The sequence below is a fragment of the Panthera uncia genome (genome assembly GCF_023721935.1).
Source record: "Panthera uncia isolate 11264 chromosome A1 unlocalized genomic scaffold, Puncia_PCG_1.0 HiC_scaffold_17, whole genome shotgun sequence".
Taxonomy (NCBI): Eukaryota; Metazoa; Chordata; class Mammalia; order Carnivora; family Felidae; genus Panthera; species Panthera uncia.
The window spans coordinates 5504264-5524257 of NW_026057577.1; the positions used below are offsets into that span (position 1 = coordinate 5504264).

The 19994-nt window shown below is 47.3% G+C and overlaps 1 protein-coding gene across 2 annotated transcripts in view; it reads right to left on the reverse strand.

Moving 5' to 3' along the window:
• Positions 1–6163: 6163 nt before the first annotated feature.
• Positions 6164–19994, reverse strand: part of LOC125934807 (ral guanine nucleotide dissociation stimulator-like) — a 40706-nt gene continuing 26875 nt past the window's right edge. The window contains exons 1-5 of one of the 2 annotated variants that reach the window (XM_049648403.1): positions 10061–11044; positions 8917–9101; positions 8007–8066; positions 6877–7070; positions 6164–6621 (exon numbers count right to left, since the gene is read on the reverse strand). In XM_049648403.1, the coding sequence (XP_049504360.1) occupies positions 6227–6621; positions 6877–7070; positions 8007–8066; positions 8917–8921 (654 nt within the window). In that variant the 5' untranslated portion in view covers positions 8922–9101; positions 10061–11044 and the 3' untranslated portion in view covers positions 6164–6226. Of the gene's footprint in view, positions 6622–6876; positions 7071–8006; positions 8067–8916; positions 9102–10060; positions 11045–19994 lie in introns of those variants that run through there. The other variant, XM_049648402.1, reaches the window with a different exon arrangement.

The window sequence follows — 19994 nt, forward strand, 5'->3', positions numbered from 1 at the left end:
TCCTGGGATAACACCTATGCAAATAGTCCTCTATTTGCTGACTGCTCACCCCCATTCTCCAAGAAATGTCACATCGGTCCACAGTTACACCAATGCACCCCTCTCCACAGCCCCCAGGGAAGGTCTGGGGGAAGCCAGGGCCCCAGCTTTGAGACATATCTGGGTTGAGACATCACTCTTCATTCTTACCTCTTTCTGGTCCCAGATTCGTGATTGTGCTTCTCAGGGATAGCTCATGTCTTTTCTGCCCAGTGGAGATAATTCCAGCATGTACTTCCTCAGGATGTCCTCAGACATACGTGGGATGATACCTGTGAAATTGGAGGAGTGGTGTCACATGTTGGAAATTTATCCAACCATATTGACTTTGACATCTCACCTCCTCTGTTTCTGCTGCTCCTCTGATCCCACCCAACAGTCCATACTGGTGTGTGTGTTTGTGTGTTTGTGTGTTTGTGTGTGCGTGTGTGTGTGTGTGTTTACCAGTCCTCACTTTCTAGAGTCCCAGAAGATAGCAGCTCTGCCTAGGGAAGGATGGCCAAAAACTTCCTAAGAGCTTAACCTCTCTAATTTCTAAACCAATCCCTACAGATGGGATTGGAGTTGTGGCCTAGTAGGTCAGAACTCTCTTTTACGTAGACTTTGTCAGTAGTGTGCCACGAACCATTCCCTCCCATTGCACTGGGTACAATGGGGACAGGGTTGCACTCAGTGGGTTGCCGTAGCCTGGAGTGCTCCTCAGAGAAGAACATGCTGGAATGCCCCCTGTTACACTCCTCTTCAGCCTCACCCCCACACCACCTCCATGTCTGCACACAGTTATAGTAACACAACCTTTTCCAGAGCCCTCTCAGAAAACCTGCATCAAGTCAAGGACCCCATTTTGAGGACATGGAGTTGGGTTCATACCTGGTTCTGACTTTTTACCAGTCTGTGATTCTGAGCAAGGCACTCACCTTGGCAGGGTCTTCACTTTCTCCTCCCCTCAGTGGCTCCCTGGGATTCCCACATCCTGTAAACACATCCCTGTGTAATATCGTTCCTGGGGTGTGATATGGACGTAGCGTTTGATTTCTGTTCCACAGAAGATGGCAATGTGGCCCAAAGCCCATTCCAAGTTTTGGTGATTAAAATGTCCATGCCCAGCCACGTGCTCACTCTCACTCTCAGATCCTCACACTGGGGAACAACCCCCGTGTTGAGTAATGACACAGACGGGTACACATAGCCTAGCACTGAGAGACAACAACAGACAGACAAGAAGTAAGGCATTCGATGTGGACTGAATCCAGTCCCTACCCTGAAGTGAGCTCAGGGGTTGAGTGAAGTAGGTTCAGGGTGCATGGGTCAGCGTGACCTTCGTAGGACACCCCTGTGCTGTGCTCCCCCTGAAACCCAGGCAGGGCTGGAAGGAGGAAAAGGTTGTTGACGGCACCATCCCTTCCCGCAGGGAGGCTTCTTGGGAGCTCATGACTGAAGTGACATTTCCTTTTGTATAAACTCAGAGTTCCCTCTGAATTGCATGAGAAGGGGCTGAGGGCCCTCATTTCATCTCCCTCACACTCCCCGTCGTCCTGTGTGCCAGCTGCCAACGTCGCAGGCGCCCAGGTCATGAACGTGGTCCCCGAGTAGGGGAACCCCAAAGCCTTTTTTGTGTCCTCAAATGCTAACGTTCTCTGCTTGTCTCCTGCATCCTGGCTCGTCCGAGGCCCTGAGCCCAGTGCCTACAGGAAGGGTGACCAGTGTTAAGCTGTCTCCTGATAGGTAGCTCAGGTGAGGTCATTCCCAGTGGCCTACACAGCTGCAGGGCTCCTTAGAAACCAAAAGCCACAAAGTTTCAAATAGGAGTGCGCTGGAGGAGGAACCTGGGGAGTCACCAGGCCCTAAGAGTATGCAGGCATGACTTTTATCCGTGCGCTTTTGATCAGAGTGCCTTGTTTTCTAGGTATTGTCAGGGCAGCCTCTTTCTAAGAAAGAGGTCAGGTTGTTGACACTTGTATAATATCCTTCGTAGTAGTATCTCTTCTAAGGGCTCTGTCCTTGCGGAAATGGGTCTGGATGTATGCAGTGTACTCCTGAATGGAACATTCCCGGGGCGCCTGGGTGGCTCAGTGGGTTAAGCTTTCCACCTGGGCTCAGCTCATGATCTTGCGGTTCCTGAGCTCCAGCCCTGCACTGGGGTCTGTGTGGACAGCTCAGAACTTGGAGCCTGCTTTCACATTTTGTGTCTCTGTCTCTCTGCCTGTCTCTCCCCCACCGGCACTCGCTACAAGGAGAAAAGAATCACTTTTGTGTGATGGACACATGTACCTTATGTTCATTATGCTGATTGTTTTAGTGGTATGTACATATGTGAAGAGTGATTAAATTGTCCACTTAGATCTAAGGAGATTTTTGTCACATAATGATACTTCAAGAAACCATAAAAGGTTTGAAAGGCTAATATACCTAGTAATGTAAGCACTCTTTCCTTATTGATATGAAATACTGAATACAGAACTCATCTTCAAAAACTGCTGAGTCATAATAAGAATTCAGGTAGGTCTATTGAATGCAATGGAATGAACTAAAGTCTTTGAAATATAAGAAGCTAGAAGTTAAGATACTGAAGTCATATTTACTCTCTAGTTTCCCTCTTGACATGGTCTTTTTTTATTCACTGATGTCTTTTGCCCTTTAACCTATTTCCCTCCTTCCTGCCCCTCACCTTTGCAATCATCTTTATGTATTTATGAGTTTATTTTGTTATGTTTGGAGAATTTTTGTATTTTGATTTCTTATTTTCTGTTTCAGATTCCACATATATGTGCGAGCATTTGGTATTTGTCTTTCTTTGTGTGATTTATTTCACTTAGCATAATGCCCTCCAGGCTAGTATAAATAATGTGGCATAATATAGGTGTGAAGATATCCTTGAGAGTTAGCGATTTCATGTGTTCTGAGTAATACCTAGGAGGGTTATTGAGGGAAATTGCTGGATGCTATGGATGTTCTACTTTGAATTTTTTGAGGAAACTTTATATTGTTTTCGACTGCCGCTGCACCAAGTTCCAATCCCAGCAACAGAGCACAATGATTCGCTTTCCTCCACATTTTACCCAACACTTGTAATTTCTTGTCTTTTTGATAAGATCATTCAGACAGGTTTCAGGTGATATCTCTTTGGCTTTGGCTTTTCATTTCCTTAATGTGGAGTGACATTGCACATCTCTTCATGTATGTGCTGGCCATCTGTATGGCTTCATTGGAAAAATGCCTCTTCAGGACTCTGCCACTTTCATAATTGCTCTTTGCTCTTGTGTTGCGGAGCGGTAGGAATTCTTCTTCTTTTTTTTTTTAATTTTTTTTAACGTTTTTATTTATTTTTGAGACAGAGAGAGACAGAGCATGAATGGGGGAGGGGCAGAGAGAGAGGGAGACACAGAATTGGAAGCAGGCTCCAGGCTCTGAGCCATCAGCCCAGAGCCTGAAGCGGGGCTCGAACTCACAGACTGTGAGATCGTGACCTGAGCCGAAGTCGGACGCTTAACCGACTGAGCCACCCAGGCGCCCCAGAATTCTTTATATCTTTTGTCTATTAACCCTTTACCATGTATGTAGTTTGCAAGTATTTTCTCCCATTCACTATGTTGCGTTTCCATTCTGTTGAACATATGTTTGCTGTGCAACACTTGTTTTTTAGTTTGATGTAGTCCCACTTTATTTTTCCTTTGTAGCTTTGGCTTCTGGTGTCAAATCCCAAAACTCAGTGTCAAGACTAAGATCAAAACCACTCTCATGGGTTTGGCTTTTGGCTTTTTCCAGCAAAGCCAAGGGCAGCAGAAAGGATTGCTTAAGACTCCATGCAAGTCAAGAGAGGTGAGAGGGAGGCTAAAGGACATCTCTACGAGCTGCTCTCAAGCTCCCGTATTCATACAAACGGTGTGCAATAAGTCAGTGGGCCACATGCTAGAAAGAACGTATTGAAGACATGGTGAAAACCAAGTTAAGACAGTATATAATATTGCATGCGACAACATGATCTAAGTATTTTGTGAGCACATACAGAACCCAACCCCTGGATACACTGCAACAGAGAAGCGAAGTCCAGCCTGTCCCCCAGATACACACTAACTAGATAAATGAACTGCCGCTGGCTGTTTGCAACAAGTCCAGAGAGCAGTGATCTGCTTTGCAAAGCGTTCCCTATAATCTCCTAACTCAAGACATAGTTTTGTGATTTCCCCACCTTCTGCGCAAGTTTTATCCATGATTTTTCTGGTTTTAGGTCTTAACTTTAGGTCTTTGATACATTTGACTTCGTTTCTGAGTGTGGTGCTAGATAGGTGTCAAGTTGTTTCTCTGTGTGTGTGGCTGGTCAGTGTTTCTGGCACCACCTATTGAGGAGACTGCCTTTTCCTCATGTTATATTCTTGGTTCTTTTGTTGTAAATTAATTGGTTACATATGCGTGGGTTTCTTTCTGGGCCTTCAGTTCAGTTCCAATGATCTGTGTGTCTGTTTTTACCCCAATACCGTACTGCTTGGGTTATTGTAGCTTTGAGATCTACTTTAAAATCAGAAAGCATGATGCTTCCAGCTGTGTTTTTCCTTGTCAAATTGACTTTGGCTATTCAGAGCCTTTTGTGGTTCTGTCCACACTGAAGGGTTATCCTATTTTTGGAAACGTGCTTAAACATTGATAGGGATTGCACCTAGGGGGTGTGTAGATGGCTTTAAGTAGTGTGGACATTTTGACAATCTTAATTCTTGGGATCCACTAGCATGGAATGTCTTTCCGCTTATTTCTATCTCTTCAAATTTTTTCTCCACTGATTTATGGTTTTCATTAAAGAGGTCTTCATCTTCTTGGTTAAAGTCATTCTTTTCTTTTTTAAGTTTTCTATGTTTATTTATTCTTGAGAGAGAAATACATAGAGACAGAGAAAGAGAGAGAGAGAGAGAGAGAGAGAGCGTATGAGTGGGGAAGAGCTGAGAGAAAGAGAGACACAGAATCTGAAGCAGGCTCCAGACTCTGAGTTGTCAGCACAGAGCCCAATGCAAGGCTCAAGTCACAAACTGTGAGATCACGACCTGAGACACAGTCAGATGCTTCACTGACTGTGCCACCCAGGTGCCCGTTGGCTAAATTTATTCTTAAGTATTTTATTCTTTCGGAGGGATTTTAAATTATTTTCTTAATTTCTCTCTCTGATAGTTTGTGATTCATGTATAGAAATGAGGCACAATATATACATAGACCTACATATCTTAGCATTACTGAAATCATTTATTAGGTCTATCAGTAATGGTGTAGAGTCACTGCAGTCTCTGTATAGCATATCATGCACTCCTAATAAGTGAAAAAGTGCCTGGGAATATAGGATGATGTGATCGAATTTAGATGAGAGGAAGCAGATATATGGAGTGATACTATGCAAATTTTCTGAAATGTTTTGTGGTTGATATAATCAAACAACTCCACAAATAAGGTTTGTTTGGATATACATATTCTTTAACCAGACACAGAGAGCTGTGACATAGACATATTTATTTAAATCTTTAGTTTACTACATAAACGTCACCTGCAGAAAACCTTTAAGATCTTTGTACTTTATTGCCTAATAGATTAGCATAAATGGAATATTGAATATTTCATTTAGGTATTTTTATAATATGCACATTAGGCCAAATCAGCATGGCCTGCCCAGGAAAATGAAACATTGTCAAGGTATCCCTCTGGTCCAGACGTTTCTCTTCTGGCTTCTGGTCTTGTGTCAAACCTCAAAGGGTCCCCATGCCAGATAATGAAGATATTTCAAGGAGGAGCTTCACATAATCTTTGTTCTTTGCGGAATATTCCTCTGTCATAAAAATCTTAGTTTCATTGAATATTTAACCAATTATTAATCACTCTCATGTTATGTAGCCAGACACAACAGGCAATGTTGTGTGTTTGCACACACCTGAAAATTTTAGACGAGCTAAAGCAGCAGAAACCGATATCAGTGGTCGCAGAGACTGGGGTGAGGGAATGAGCTGTGGGTGATTAGTAGTACATGTGTCTCTGTGATGGAAATGTTCTAGGAGTACATAGTGGTCACGGGTGCAAAATCCTGTGAATGTACGTAATGACACTTGAATTTGTAATTTGAAAGGATCAGAGTAAATTCTTTTGAAGTTAATTTATGTTTTATTTACAAAACAATACATAAGGACAGTAAATATCTCTATACAAACCACAAAAATTACAAAGAACACAATGACAGGATCAGGGCATCCTTTGGGGCTGCAGCCAACATGCGCCACTGCTCGGGAGCCGAGGCTGGTTGCTCAGCTGCAGCAGGTGGTTGCTCCAGCCCTTCCGTGACCCCGCCATCTGGGGCTGGAGGCTGCTCAGGGTCTGGGTCCACCAAAGGGGCAGGTGTCTCTTCCAGCTCCTGACAGTGAATCAGAGCTGGGACTACCACCTGCACTGGTGGTGACTCTGCAGGGAGGGTCACCAATTCTTCTAATTGCTGAGATCCAGGATGAGTGGTGGCTGCAGGCAGCCTGGGCTGCGAAGCTGCAGTGGGCACCACAGAGATAGCGGGGGCTAGCTCCTGAGTGACGTCTGGATCTTGCTCTGGAGCTGGTGCCATAGCTTCAAGAATACAAAGTGTCATCACCGTGATTGCCTTTCCATGGCCTTTCCTAATAAAGGAAACCTCTCCCGCAGACATTGTCATCTGAGTCAAAGAACCCACCAGGAGGAAATCTCCCGGATGACAGGCTAATGGAACAGTGATCTGAGACTACTCACAACTCCTAGCCCACCCGCAGTCTCAGGAAACGTGCTTTGTGTGGCATACCCTGTCCCATCCACATGCCCACATCTCCCACCCAGAGTCCTCCTCACCCAGAGATTCTGGCTCATTGGGCTCATGGTTTCTCCGTGATGAGTAGAGAAGGTGGTCACGGCGCTGCAGCTCGGAGCCTGGCATGTGGACCCCTATATATGCCCGCAGTATCTGCAGGCTGATGAAATCTGGGGGCTGGAAAAAGTCCTCAGGGTAGTGGTCCAGCCAGGTGCCCAGAATGGAGGAGATGGCCCTGGGGATACAAAAGTAGCCAGAACAATCAACATGGGGTGTTCCTCCTGCACTAATGTTTCAAGACAGGCCTGTGGGACCTAGCCTCCTCTATGCCTCCTGCTCATGGATGTACAGAGGGTGGTTCTATGCCGTGTCCACCTGTGATTTGGCAGTCCCACCTAAGAGAGTCCTGGTCACTGAAGAGGGACTGTGAAAATTCTATTTGACGGAAACCCCTTAACCAATGATGTGGTCGTCTCTGTCCTTCTTGGGAAGCCAGACATACTCCCTGGTGTGTCCTCTGCCTACCTCTCACTAGAATTCAACTCCGTGCATGAGTGGAGGGGTGGTGTCAGGATGAGTCAGTGCCTTCACTGCATACACTAGTGCTCCATGAAAATCTGAACACATACGGGACAAAGGCACTCTGTCTCTTACCTGGGCTTGCTTGAAACCTCCTCACGTGACGACCTGTGCCTCTATGCTGCCTCATTCACTTAGTGCACATGTGGGTGTCCTCCCACTGACACTGGTTCTCCCATAGTGTGGGTGATATGTGGTCCTTGAGCCCTCACTGTGTCTCCTGAACCCTTGCTAAGCACACACTGTCGAAGTTCCACAAGGTGGTGAGCGTGATGCTCCCCAAAACCTTTATTCTGGGTCCTCTGATGGGGGTGGAGGCAAGCCTGTGAGTGGGAAGGGATGGGGTTGGACTCTCGAAAGGGCTGAATCTGTCGTCTGTTGCCCTCTGCTGTCTCATTGTGCCCACAGCTTATCCTCTAACCCACAGGACAAGACCACTTTCCTTGCTTCCAGGGAGAAGCCCTCAGAGCTTTGCCCTCTCACAGGACTCTCAGATGTGTGGGATGCTGGGTCCTGAAGCCCCTCCCACGCACAGTCTCAGCACTGCCCTCTTGGAGAATGAGGCCCTCCAGCATGAGCTCAGCCTACTCACATTTTCTCCTGCTTCCGGGGTCCACCATCTTCCTCAGTCTCAGGAAGGAAGCAGCCATATCTGGAGGAGGCCAGAAGGGCATCATATCAGGTGTCCTGTGGATACTACCTCTTGTCATATCCAGAGTCACTGACTGCTGACTAGAATGGAGCTCTGGAGGGGCACCTGGGTGGCTCAGCTGGTTAAGCCTCCGACCTCGGCTCAGGTCATGATCTCGTGGTCCGTGAGTTCGAGCCCCGCGTTGGGCTCTGTGCTGACCGCTCAGAGCCTGGAGCCTGTTTCAGATTCTGTGTCTCCCTCTCTCTCTGACCTTCCCCAGTTCATGCTCTGTCTCTCTCTGTCTCAAAAATAAAAATAAAATGTTAAAAAAAATTTTTTTTTAAAAAGAAAAAGAATGGAGCTCTGGAGGGGAGGGTGTTGTCTGCTCTGTGCATTGGATCCCAGTCAGCTCCTACAGAAGTGCCTGCACCTAGTGGGGCTTCCTGTATGTTTGATGAACGATAGGGCCCCAATCAGCTCCATCACACATATTGGTGTGGGTCTGGGCCTCCTGCTCATCCTGGGCATCCTTGATTAGTTTGACCCAGGACTCAGACACACAGATAGATCCTCACATCTCCTTTTCAAATGGGAAAAGAGCCCAACTCAACACCTGGTGACAGTGAGGGATGAGGCAGAAACTTGATCATGGGGAAGAGGACAAAGATCACCCAGCAGACACACAGCCCGTCCAGCAGACCTTTCCACAGGGCCAGGGTCACTTTCCAAGCAGTGCCCCCACTGAGTACCTGTAGTTATTCTGCTCTGATCAGAGGAACAAACTGAGACTCAGGGAGGTTTGGTGACTTTCCTTAGACTCAAAGCTTTAAGGGGCTGAATCACACTAGGCTGTGAAGGGCAGGGTGCTCACCTCATAAACAATAGTTCCAGGACCTGTTGGGTGGTAGCAAAAGCTCTGTACGTGCCCAAGAATGTGAAGAAGCAGGTGGGGTCTCTCCACAGGAAGGCGGGCACCAGGTGCTCCACTCACTGCTTCAGCAGGCCTGCATCGATGGTCCACTCCACACAGTTCTCATTCTCATTCACAGGTGCGGCCTTTTTACCCTGAGATAGAACAGAGGAGGGACACAAAGTCAGACACAGCACCATGGACATCAGGAGGGTTGGGGTCCAGAATGAAGACCAAACCCCCCATCCCTCAGTGACTTGTCGAAAGAGCGAGACCTGGTGCCCACAGTAGGAAAAAGGATCTTGGCATTCACGTGAGAATTTGAGGTGGGGAATGACTGAATAAGTTAGGATCTGAGGTCAGATTGTTAGATGAGTATGGACAGCACCTCCCTGCATTAATAGCATTGTCCTTGTGATTTCTAACACCACAGTCCATTCTAGGGATCAGAAGACAGGGACATTACCTGGCAGAGGTTGGATCAGGATAATAGGACATGTAGGATGTTCAGTGCAGCACTGTGACATGGCAACAGAAGGGAATCATGTAACAGTCCCGCATTTGTGAAGGGCTGAATGGGTGAGGTAAGTGGTCTCATTTCCAGAATGTTGTCTAGGTAGTAAGGTCCTTGCTCCTGATCTGGAGGGCCCTAGGGACGTGTTTCTTGGCAACCAAAGTGCAGAGCAGTAGACATAATACAGTGAGTCCCATGTCCTTTGGGTAAAAATCTCCCTGCTCATCACGAACATGTGTCAGATGTGGGGAAGTTGTGGAAGGATGGTCAGGCGAACCGGGACACCTGGGAACAGTCGTTGAGGAAACATGTATGACAATGGCAATATATTCTAGACAGAATGGGACGTGAAATGGTTTCACACCTGTTTTCTGATATTCCTACAAATAAGTGGAGAGTGACGTTGCATCTGGCCATGACAGGGGCTGGGCCACGAGGGCATGTTTGAGGAGCACATGGCGTTCCAGGTTCCTCTGGGATCAGGAGTCTATGAGAGATACCAGGGGAGTATCAGTGTGTTTTCTGTGCCCTGGGATTCTTTGCACTGCCTCTGGGCTGTGCGTGTTGGGTTTCCCTGGTACCTTCACTCACCCTGAGCCAGCGGGGCATCCTGCTGATGGCATGGGGCTTCCTCCTGTCCTTCAGGGAAGTAGAGGAGGGGCTCTCATCATTCACCTTCTCCTCCATCTCTGACGTGTGGCTCTGTAAAGACAGTGCCCAGCACGCAGGCAGGAGTCCTCAAAGCCATGTCTGCTTGCTTTCACTTTTCCTCGACCCATGTGAATTCATTGCAGATATATACACCACAGTGTGCACACACCTCCCCCAAGGAGGAGAAGCAACGTGGTTTGAGGGCCTTGGATTAAACCGGTTATAGGTTAAGGCACCTCAGAGATCCCTTTTGCCTCCTTCCCAGCATGACATCTGCATGGCCATGATGGGTCCACCAGGTCGTCCACTGCCATGCAACCTCCTCCAGTCCAGGACAGGAGCACCTCACGTGTCCCCCTTTCCCTGAAACTGAACACGAGGGGATGGGGGTGCCCAAGGATGGCTCAGAGCTGTGACCTGACCTGACCTGGCCTGGCCTGCTCTAGGCTGCTCTGTATTACCTTATGTGACCTCCTGGAAAACATCCTGAGGCATCGCCAGCGTGGGTGAAGGAAACCTCTCCAACATCCGAATAATCCTGTACACTGGGGTTTCTGGTATCCAGAGTACTGGTAACTGGGAAAACAAGAGAACATCCCAAACTCTCTGTGTCTGTAGACAAGTGAGACTGGTATGGGACCTCACTAGTGCATGGGTGCCGGGTTACAGGAGTTCCAAGTTCTCCTGGGGCCTATTGTGAGCAAAGTGATGTCACTGACTAGGATCCACCTCCTGAGTCTGCTCCTGGGATAACACCTATGCAAATAGTCCTCTATTTGCTGAATGCTCACCCCTTTCTCCATGAAATGTCACATCGGTCTACAGTTACACCAACGTACCCCTCTCCACAGCCCCCTGGGAAGGTCTGGGGGCAGCCAGGGTCCCAGTTTTGAGACGTATCTGGGTTGAGACACAACTCTTCATTCTTACCTCTTTCTGGTGCCAGATAAGTGATTGTGTCTTTCAGGGATGGTCCCTGTCTCCTCTGCTCAAGGGACATAATTATAGGATGTACTTCCTCAGGATGTCCTCAGGCATACGTGGGACGATACCTGTGAAATTGGAGGAGTGGTGTCACATGTTGGATATTTATCCATCCACATTTACTTTGACTTCTCACCTCCTTTGGTTCTGCTGCTCCTCTGATCCCAAGTGTGCATACATGTGTGCGTACGTGTGTGCATGCAAGTGTGTGTGTGTGTACGTGTGTTTACCAGTGCTCATTTTCTGGAGTCCCAGAAGATAACATCCCCACCTAGGGAAGGATGGCCAAAAATTTCTTAAGCGCTTAGGTTCTCTAATTTCTAAAGCAATCCATACAGAAGGGATTGGAGTTGTGGCCTAGTAGGTCAGAACTCTCTTTTACGTAGACTTTGTCAGTAGTGTGCCACAAGCCATTCCCTCCCTTTCCACTGGGTACAATGGGGACAGGGTGGCACTCAGTGGGCTGCCCTAGCCTTGGGTCCTCCTCAGGGAAGAACATGCTGGAATGTCGTCTGTTACGCTCCTCTTCAGCCTCACCCCCACACCACCCCCATGTCTGCACAGAGTCACAGTAACACAACCTTTTCCCGAGCCCCCTCAGAAAACCTGGGTCAAGTCAAGGACCCCATTTTGAGGACATGGAGTTGGGTTCATGCCTGATTCTGACTTTTTACCGGTCTGTGATTCTGAGCAAGGCACTGACCCTGCCAGGGTCTTCACTTTCTCCTCCCCTCATGGCTCCCTGGGATCCCCACATCCTGTAAACACATCCTTGTGTAATTTCCTTCCTGGAGTGTGGTATGGACTTAGTGTTTGATTTCTGTTCCAAAGAAGATGGCAATGTGACCCCAAGCCAACCAAGTTTTGTTGATAAAATATCCATGGCACAACCACATGCTCACTGTCACTCTCTGTGTTGTCTCTCAGATTCTCACACTGGGGAACCACCCCTGTGTTGAGTAATGACACAGACAGGTACACAGAGCCTAGCCCTGAGAGACAACAGACAGGGAAGAACTAAAGCATTCGATGTGGACTGAATCCTGCCACCACCCTGAAGTGAGCTCAGGGGTTGAGTGAAGCAGGTTCTGTCTCAGTGATGACAAGAGCCCCAACCTCCTGAGAGGTTCTCAGGAGCCCTCAGCAAAGCACTGCTGAATTCCTGGTCCCCTGGGTCTGTGAGGTGTTAAGTTTATGGGGAAGCCACTAAGGGTGAGGGAATATTGTCACACAGCACTAGAGCAGAGTACTGAATATGTCCTCCTGCCCCAGGCCCTGGATCTCCTTACCCTCCCTCTCTGCTGTCCTCCCCAGGTCTTTCCAGGCTCCCTGCTGTCCTTTCAAATGTCCACTGTGGCAACACCAACCTCTGCCTCCGAGTGTCTGCACCACTGTGCCTTCTGCCAGGCTACATATATTCGGATTTGTGCAGGGCTGACTCGTTCTTGCACTGTTGCAGGAAATATGAATGTTTCCTCAGCACAGCCTTGTCAGACCCTCACCTGGTGGAGCTCAGGACCCAGTTTAGCACCTTGATTTTTTCTATGGAGTCATTGCTCATGTCATTCACATTTTTGTTTCATGTTCTTTCCATCTTCCTGTCTAGACCTTGAGCTCCTAGAGGGAAGACCTGGCTGCCTTACCATCACTGGCTCTATCTGAATGCTCAGATGTTCTTTCCCAGTGGATGAATGAAGAGGTAAGGAGATCCGTCCCACCATTTGGCAGCTCAGTCATTATAGCCTAATTTACTTGGGTCATCTTCCAAAACTTATTTTATTTTATATTTTTTTCAGTCTACTGTACTCCTAACTTGGGGTGTGAAATCACACTCCAAGATGAAGAGTCTCATCCCCTACTGACTGAAACAGCCAATTTTAATGGAACTAGACTGATTTCTAAGTTATCTTGCAGGTTAACATTTTGTAGGTATATTAGGTTATGCTGAATTACCAGAGAACGCCCCAAATTTCAATAGCATGTCCCCATAGATTTCCTCACATGACAGTACTGGGTGCGTGTTTAGATTGGAGACTAAACTTCTTCATGTGGTCATTCAGGAACACAGCGTTCCTCCATTTTGTCCCTTCTCCCTCCTGAGGATATCAGGTACTTCCACAACCAACAGCACAAGGGGTGATAAAGGGGACAGAGAACAAAGAAATGCACATGGGAGCATGTTATCAGCCAGGTCTAGAGTGCCTAAAATATCCGCCTTTACACTCATTCCTTGTTTTAAAGGCAAGGGTTTTTAAGTAATGATCTGTGAGAAACGATGTCCCACAAAACATAGAAAATGCATCCCTAGATATGCACCACAAAATATGCAAAAGGTAATTCCTGAGCTGAAGGACAATTTTCTCCCTCCGGTACACATTTATGCAGGAAAAAAGAGTAAAAATCTATGTGTGTGTTTGTGTGTGATTTATACATATTAATGAATATGACGTTTTATGAATATATATATGAATATGTTAAGAAGTGAATGATCACTGACTTTTAAATAGAAGAATTAGTAAAATAATAAGTTAAAAATAATTATTAGTGAGCTTACAGACATAGAATATTAAGATATATGACAGTATCGGGGCGACCTGGGTGGCTCAGTGGGTTGAGCGTCCGACTTCGGCTCAGATCATGATCCCATGGTTCGTGGGTTCAAGCCCTGCATTGGGCTCTGTGCTGACAGCTCAGAGCCTGGAGCCTGTTTCCGATTCTGTGTCTCCCTCTCTCTCTGCCCCTCCCCCACTCACGCTTTGTCTCCCTCTGTCTCAAAAATAAATAAACATTAAAAAAAATTAAAGAAACTACATTAAGAAATATGACAGTATGAATTAAATGATTGGTGGTTGAGAAATCAATTAAGTGCCTCTTAAGATTGTTTTCAAGTACGAAAACTCTTATAAACCACATGACTGTAAGTATAGTGTAAATATTGAAACTCCAGCCCAGTTAGGCAGTTAAATTGAAAGAATTACATATATCTATGTTCACTTACACTTAAGCACCCCACTCTTTGTTTCTGCTGAGGTCATGATCTCTCGGTAGTGAGAATGCTGAGAAACAGAGGAAGTTCGAAGGAGCCCCCTTGTCTCTTGGTGCGGGTGACATGAGGGGGCTATTGTGGGACCCCATGTTTTCCTACGTGTCCCCAGTCCAGGAATATTACAACCCTCCCTAATTCCCCTGCACAAACTGGGCTAGGTAAGGAAGTTCTGGCTGCCGCAACTTCCTGTGAGATTTGGCCCAAGATCTCTACAGATTTGACCTAAGATCTCATGAGATTTGCCCCTAGATCTCATGACATCTTTCAACAGGACAGAGCTGGCCATTTGCTTTGAGATTAGAAGAAACACGGACTGCCCTGAAGGTTCCACAGCCCGGGACAATCAATGAGGGCTTATTGTGTGTTCAGAGGAGCCAGGTCCTGTGCACTTTCCTTTCCCCCACACCTCCTCACCTCCTGTTTCAATCCCCTCTAGCTTCACAGAAATAAAGGGCCACCAGGCCAAGTCTTCCATATTTTAGTGGTGGTTGTTACCCCCACTGCTCTTAGAATGCTGGATGAGTTGGAAAGTATGAGCCAGGGGCCTCATATCCTTTTGGTGGTGGCCTTGGGTTGTTTGTGGGACCCTGGGTGTTGGTAGCAGTCCACAAACCAGCAGCGTCCTAACCTGCCTATTTACACGGCACAAAGGTGACTACACTAAGGAGTTCTCCTGCCTGCCCCCTTCTGGCTATATTTGGCCTGACATCTCGTGAGATTTGGCCTGGAGATCTCGTAAGATTTGTCAACAGAGCAGAGGTGGCTGCATCTTTTCGAGTCAGGACAGACACAGACTGCACTAAGTGTCCCTGGTCTAGGACAGCGCTCAGGGATACTTTTTCTGTGTTCACAGGAGTCAATTTCTGTGCACCGTGCTTCACCCCACTCCTCCTTCTCTCCTGTGTCTTGCACCTCTAGTTTACTGGGAATAACGGGCTAGTCTGGTCCAGCAGCCCCTGTTTCTGTGGCCAGATGTTTCACCCACCACATCTAGGATGCTGAGACAGACAGCAAATATGAACACAACTCCTCGTGTCTTGGTGCTGGTGACATGACAGGGTCTATTGTGGGACCACAGGTTTTCCAAGGTGTCCCCAACCCAGGTATATCACAACTCTACTATTGTATCCTGCACGAAAGAGGTTATGCTACTTAGTTCCTGCTCCTGCCAAGTTCCCAGGAGGTTGGAAAAGATCTCGCCAAATTTGGCCATAGATTTCATGAGATCTACCCCTAGATCATGGGAGACTTGTCAACAGGGACAAGGTGGCTGTGTTCTCTGGCGGCAGGAGAGACACAGAATACCCTGAAGTTCCTGCACCCTGGGAGGTGCAATGGCAGGCTGCCTGTGTGTTCAGAAGAGGTGGTTCCTACCCACTTTCTTTCTCCCTGTACCTTCTGACCTCCTCTTTGTATCACCTCTAGTTTAGCATGAGCAATATGAAGTCCAGCTGTTACAGCAAATACTCTGCCCAGAAAGAGACAAGCCACAGAACTCGGGGAATCAGAAAATACTGTTTATTGTGCACCCATGACGCCCCAACGGAGTCACCTCCAAAGGCTGAGCCCCATACCTTGGCATTCGCCTCCTTATCTGGCTCTGATGCTAGGCAGTTGAGAGACAGTGGAAAAATAGAGGGGTCCTTGTCAGTGGTGCTACATGGATAGTTGGTGGAGGCAGGAGGCAAACAAGATTATAGAAGCCAAAAGAATGCATGCCAAAGAATGCAAGCCAAAAGAATGCATGGGGATCATGCAGCCTCAGACATCTGGATGGCCCCTTTTATCTTGCTGTTGTTGTTGTTTGTTTGTTTGTTTGTTTGTTTGTTTGTTTTTTTCCTAGCTTTTCTTCTCACAGCCATTTTTTCCTAGGTCAGTGGTCCTTGTTACCTCCACTGCTCCTAGAATGCTGGGAGGGATGGGGACTACTAGTGAGACACTTTATGGCATTTTGATGCTGGAGTTTGAAGACATTTGTGGGACCCCAGTTGCTCCTAGGTGTCCCCAATCCATGAATGTCCCTGCCATGCACAAAGCAGACTTGGCTATGGAGTTCCCACTCCTGTTGAGTTCCTGTGAGATTTGGCCCGAGATCTCCTGAGAGTCACAGTGAGATCTTGCAAGATTTGGCGTTATATCACACGAGAATAGCGCCTAGATCACGGGATACTTGTGAACAGGGAACTGTGGCTTCGTTTCATGGACTCAGGATAGACACAGACTGTGCTCAAATGTCCAATGTCTGGGACAGCTCTCAGGTAGCCTCTTTGTGTGATCACAGAAGCCACTTTCTGTGCACGTTGTTTCTCCTTTCCCCTCCTGCCCCCAGGTTTCTCTGTCTTGTAGTTCAGTGTGACAAATGGGCCTCCGGTCCATTTGTTCTTACTTTATTGGTCCGTGTTTAGCTCTAGTGTACTTAAAGGCTGGGAGCAGCAGAAAGTATGAGCGAGGCCCCTCGTGTGAATTGCTTATGGTGTCTGTTGGCTTTTGTACAACCCTGGATGTCGCAGCAGTCCCCATCCAAAAATGTCCCAGCCCTGGCGGTGTGCCTTGCAGGTACCAGGGAAGACCAGGGAATTCCTCCTGCTGCCAATTTCCTGTAAGATGTGACTCAAGATCTGGTGAGCTTTGGACACACGTGTTCTGAGATATGACCTTAGATCTCAGGAGATTTCCCCCTTTATCAAGCGCTATTAGTCAACAGGGAAGAGCGGCTGTGAATTCAGGGGCAGGATGACACAGACTGCACTGAAATGCCCAAAGCCTGAGAAAGTTCTCAGGGACTCGGTTCATTTTTCAATCATCTGTATCCATCAATGACCACCCTAGGAGCCTCCTATTCCTATTGTAACAGATTACCACAAACTTAGTTTCTTCAAATTACACCAACTCATTCTTACCGTCTGAACATGAAAAGTCCACAATGAGTCTCACTGCACTAAATTCAACATGGCAGCAGGGCTGTGTTTCTTTCTGGAGGCTCCATGGAAGAATCTGTTTGTTGTCCCTTCCAGCTTCTAGAAGATGCCCACATTGTCAGCTCAGAGCCCGTTCCATCTCCAAAGCCGGCTGTGGCTGATCGGTTACTCTCAAAACATGTTATCTTGACACTGACTCTTCCTCTTTCACTTGCATGGACCCTTGTGATTACATTGGCCCCTCCAGGCTAATCTCCTCAGATCAAGTTCCTTAATCTAATCACATTTACAATGTCTCTATTGCCGTGTATAGTAGCATATTCCCAAATTCATGGGGTGAGCATTTGGACATTTGTGGGAAGCTCTACTCTACCATAGCTACCCGCATCAGTGAACACATTTCTAAAGCATGTCAATCAATGCAATCTCCTCATTCCTGTAAATCAGCATGTTACCACACCTCAGTCTACTGCTTTTGAGTGCCAACATGTCAGCAGGTGACACCAACTCATTTATGTCCCCGACATTCACCATTTCCAGAACTCCACACTTCCCAAAAATTCTACCTAAGATCAGCAGTGTGGCTGGTTCAGAGAGACCGTGAGTGACTGACAGGGCTTGCCCTTCCTGAAGGAAGCAATACATTCAGCTCTGTGCTTGCTGCTGCAGAAATTATGAGGAGAGCTTGTCATTTTTCAAAATATTTCCGTATTACGTGTATACACTTACCAGAACATAACTGAATGAAAGGGAAAAGAGAAAGAAAGACTGTGCACGTGCCAGTGTTGAGGCATTTGAATTGGGGAGAGAGAAGGAGAAAATCTGTGGTGAGAGGAATATGAGGATCCAGTGCTTTGAAGGTTCTCAGGGATCAGAGCTGTGTGCTACAAGCAGTTTTGATGGGGGCACAGGGCTGGAGGAGTGTGTATGGACTGACTGGGTCCTGTTAAAAATTCATACGTTGAACTCTAGTGCCCAGTGTGACTGTATTTGCAGAAAAGGCCTTTACAGAAGATATAAGGTTAAATGAAGTTAGGGGCATGGGGCCCTTGATCTAATAGGTTTCATGTCCCTGAAACAGTGAGCTTGAGCTCTCCACCTCCCACCCAAGCACAAGCACCCAGAAAAGGATACACGAGACCACAGGGTGAAGAGGGCCCTCTGTGAGGACAGGAATAGAGCTCTCACTCAAACATGAATTGCTGAGAACTTCCAGTCTTGATCTTAGATTTCCAGCCTCCAGAATTGAAAGAAAACACCTGTCTCTTAAATCCATGCAGTATGTGGTATTCTGTGAAGGCAGCCCAAGCTGACCAATGTGGGTGTCACTCAGTCATCGGCCTCAGCATCTTATCCTATCTGGGCATTTCCAGAATCTAACTCAGTTTTGTCTATATTCCAGAACTGGCACTCATAATCCACTTCCCCCTTGTGAAGAATGATCTTTGAATTTACTTTTTTTAAGTTAGCTCTATGCCCAGTGTGGGGCTTGAACTCACTGACCCCAAGATCAAGAGTCACATGCTCTACCAATGGAGCCAGCCAGGTGTGATTGACGTGTGACTTGTCACGTGGTTGATGATTTCATAGCACAATTTATTACATGTAGGAATGACCTAGGCCAAAGATCTTTTTGGATTTTCTTTTGAACAAGTTTGACCTCAATATCAACCTAGAATGACTGGGGAAATCTAGATCCAGATTCTGCAGGGTGACTCCTTGACCCCACATGGCATGCTCTTCCTTTTCTCTTGGGAGATTTCTGTGCTTCTGACTCTCCAGAACCACAAGACACGTATTTGACTGCTGTTGAGAGAACTGGGATTAGTCCTGGGGAGACACAGATGAAAAGGAAAGAATCCCCAGAATCAGGGCATGTTGGGTGTATGGAATTATAGAGGGTTTTCCTGTGGGAGGAAAAGAAGCTGGGGATGAGAGCCCCTCTCCCACTCCACTTTTTTGAGGGCCAAAACCTTCCTTTTGTGGGAGCAGCAGATGAGACACTTCTAGCAATAGTAAATAATAATAATAATAATAATAATTTATAGAAGCAAAGATTCAGTGCAGCCTCTAGGTTTGAAGGCCTGGAGGCTCTTACATAGATGCCAAGCCAGCACAGCAGAAGAGGACCTCAAAGTCCGTGAAGGGTGAGTTCGCCAAGCAGATAAGGAGCTCTTTGCAGATAGCCAGAGTGTGCTTAGTGGAGGTAATCTCGCAAACGAAAACTCAAGTGGGAAGAACATGCACAGGCCAATGGCACCGCGGCCTGAGGGAGAAGACAGTCTGTTCCAGCGCAGGTGTATCTGCTCACGGCCACCAGCTCCATTTGGACAGGCACAGGTACTCTGCTAATCTAGGTTTGCTTGGCTCCGCCTTGAAGTCTTCTTTTACACAGGCCAGCACAGGAAAGGCTGTGTCAGCCTGAGGGGAAGATGAGGGAACACTTTCCACCAGCAAGAGAACCACTAATCTTTCTCCCTGTTTGATCAGATCCTGGAGAGTGCAACATTCATGGCCATCTGCCCCCCGACGCTTCCCCCCTCAGGCCTGGGCACGACAGGCCTTAGGCCAATGTTGGGGGAAGGGTGACCAAAAGTCAGGAAGTCCTGGGCATTCCTGATGACATCTGCCTGAAAAATTTCCACGCACTGAACATCTGGGTGCCTGCTTCTACACTGTGGTTTCTGAGAGCGGGACCACGGCGCCCCTCGTGGCCTCATGGGGGAGGCGCACAAGGATCCCAGGATTGAGACAAGGGCAGGTCAAAAGGATACCATCCCACCTTCCCATTTAGACCTAGCTGAGAGTTCACAGCAGGAGGTGAGCGGGGTTCCAGGCACACCTCATCCTTCCCTTCAGTTCCTCCACAACTGCACCTTGGATGAGATTTCTGCAATTCAAATCAGCCCTTGGAGGGAACAAAGCC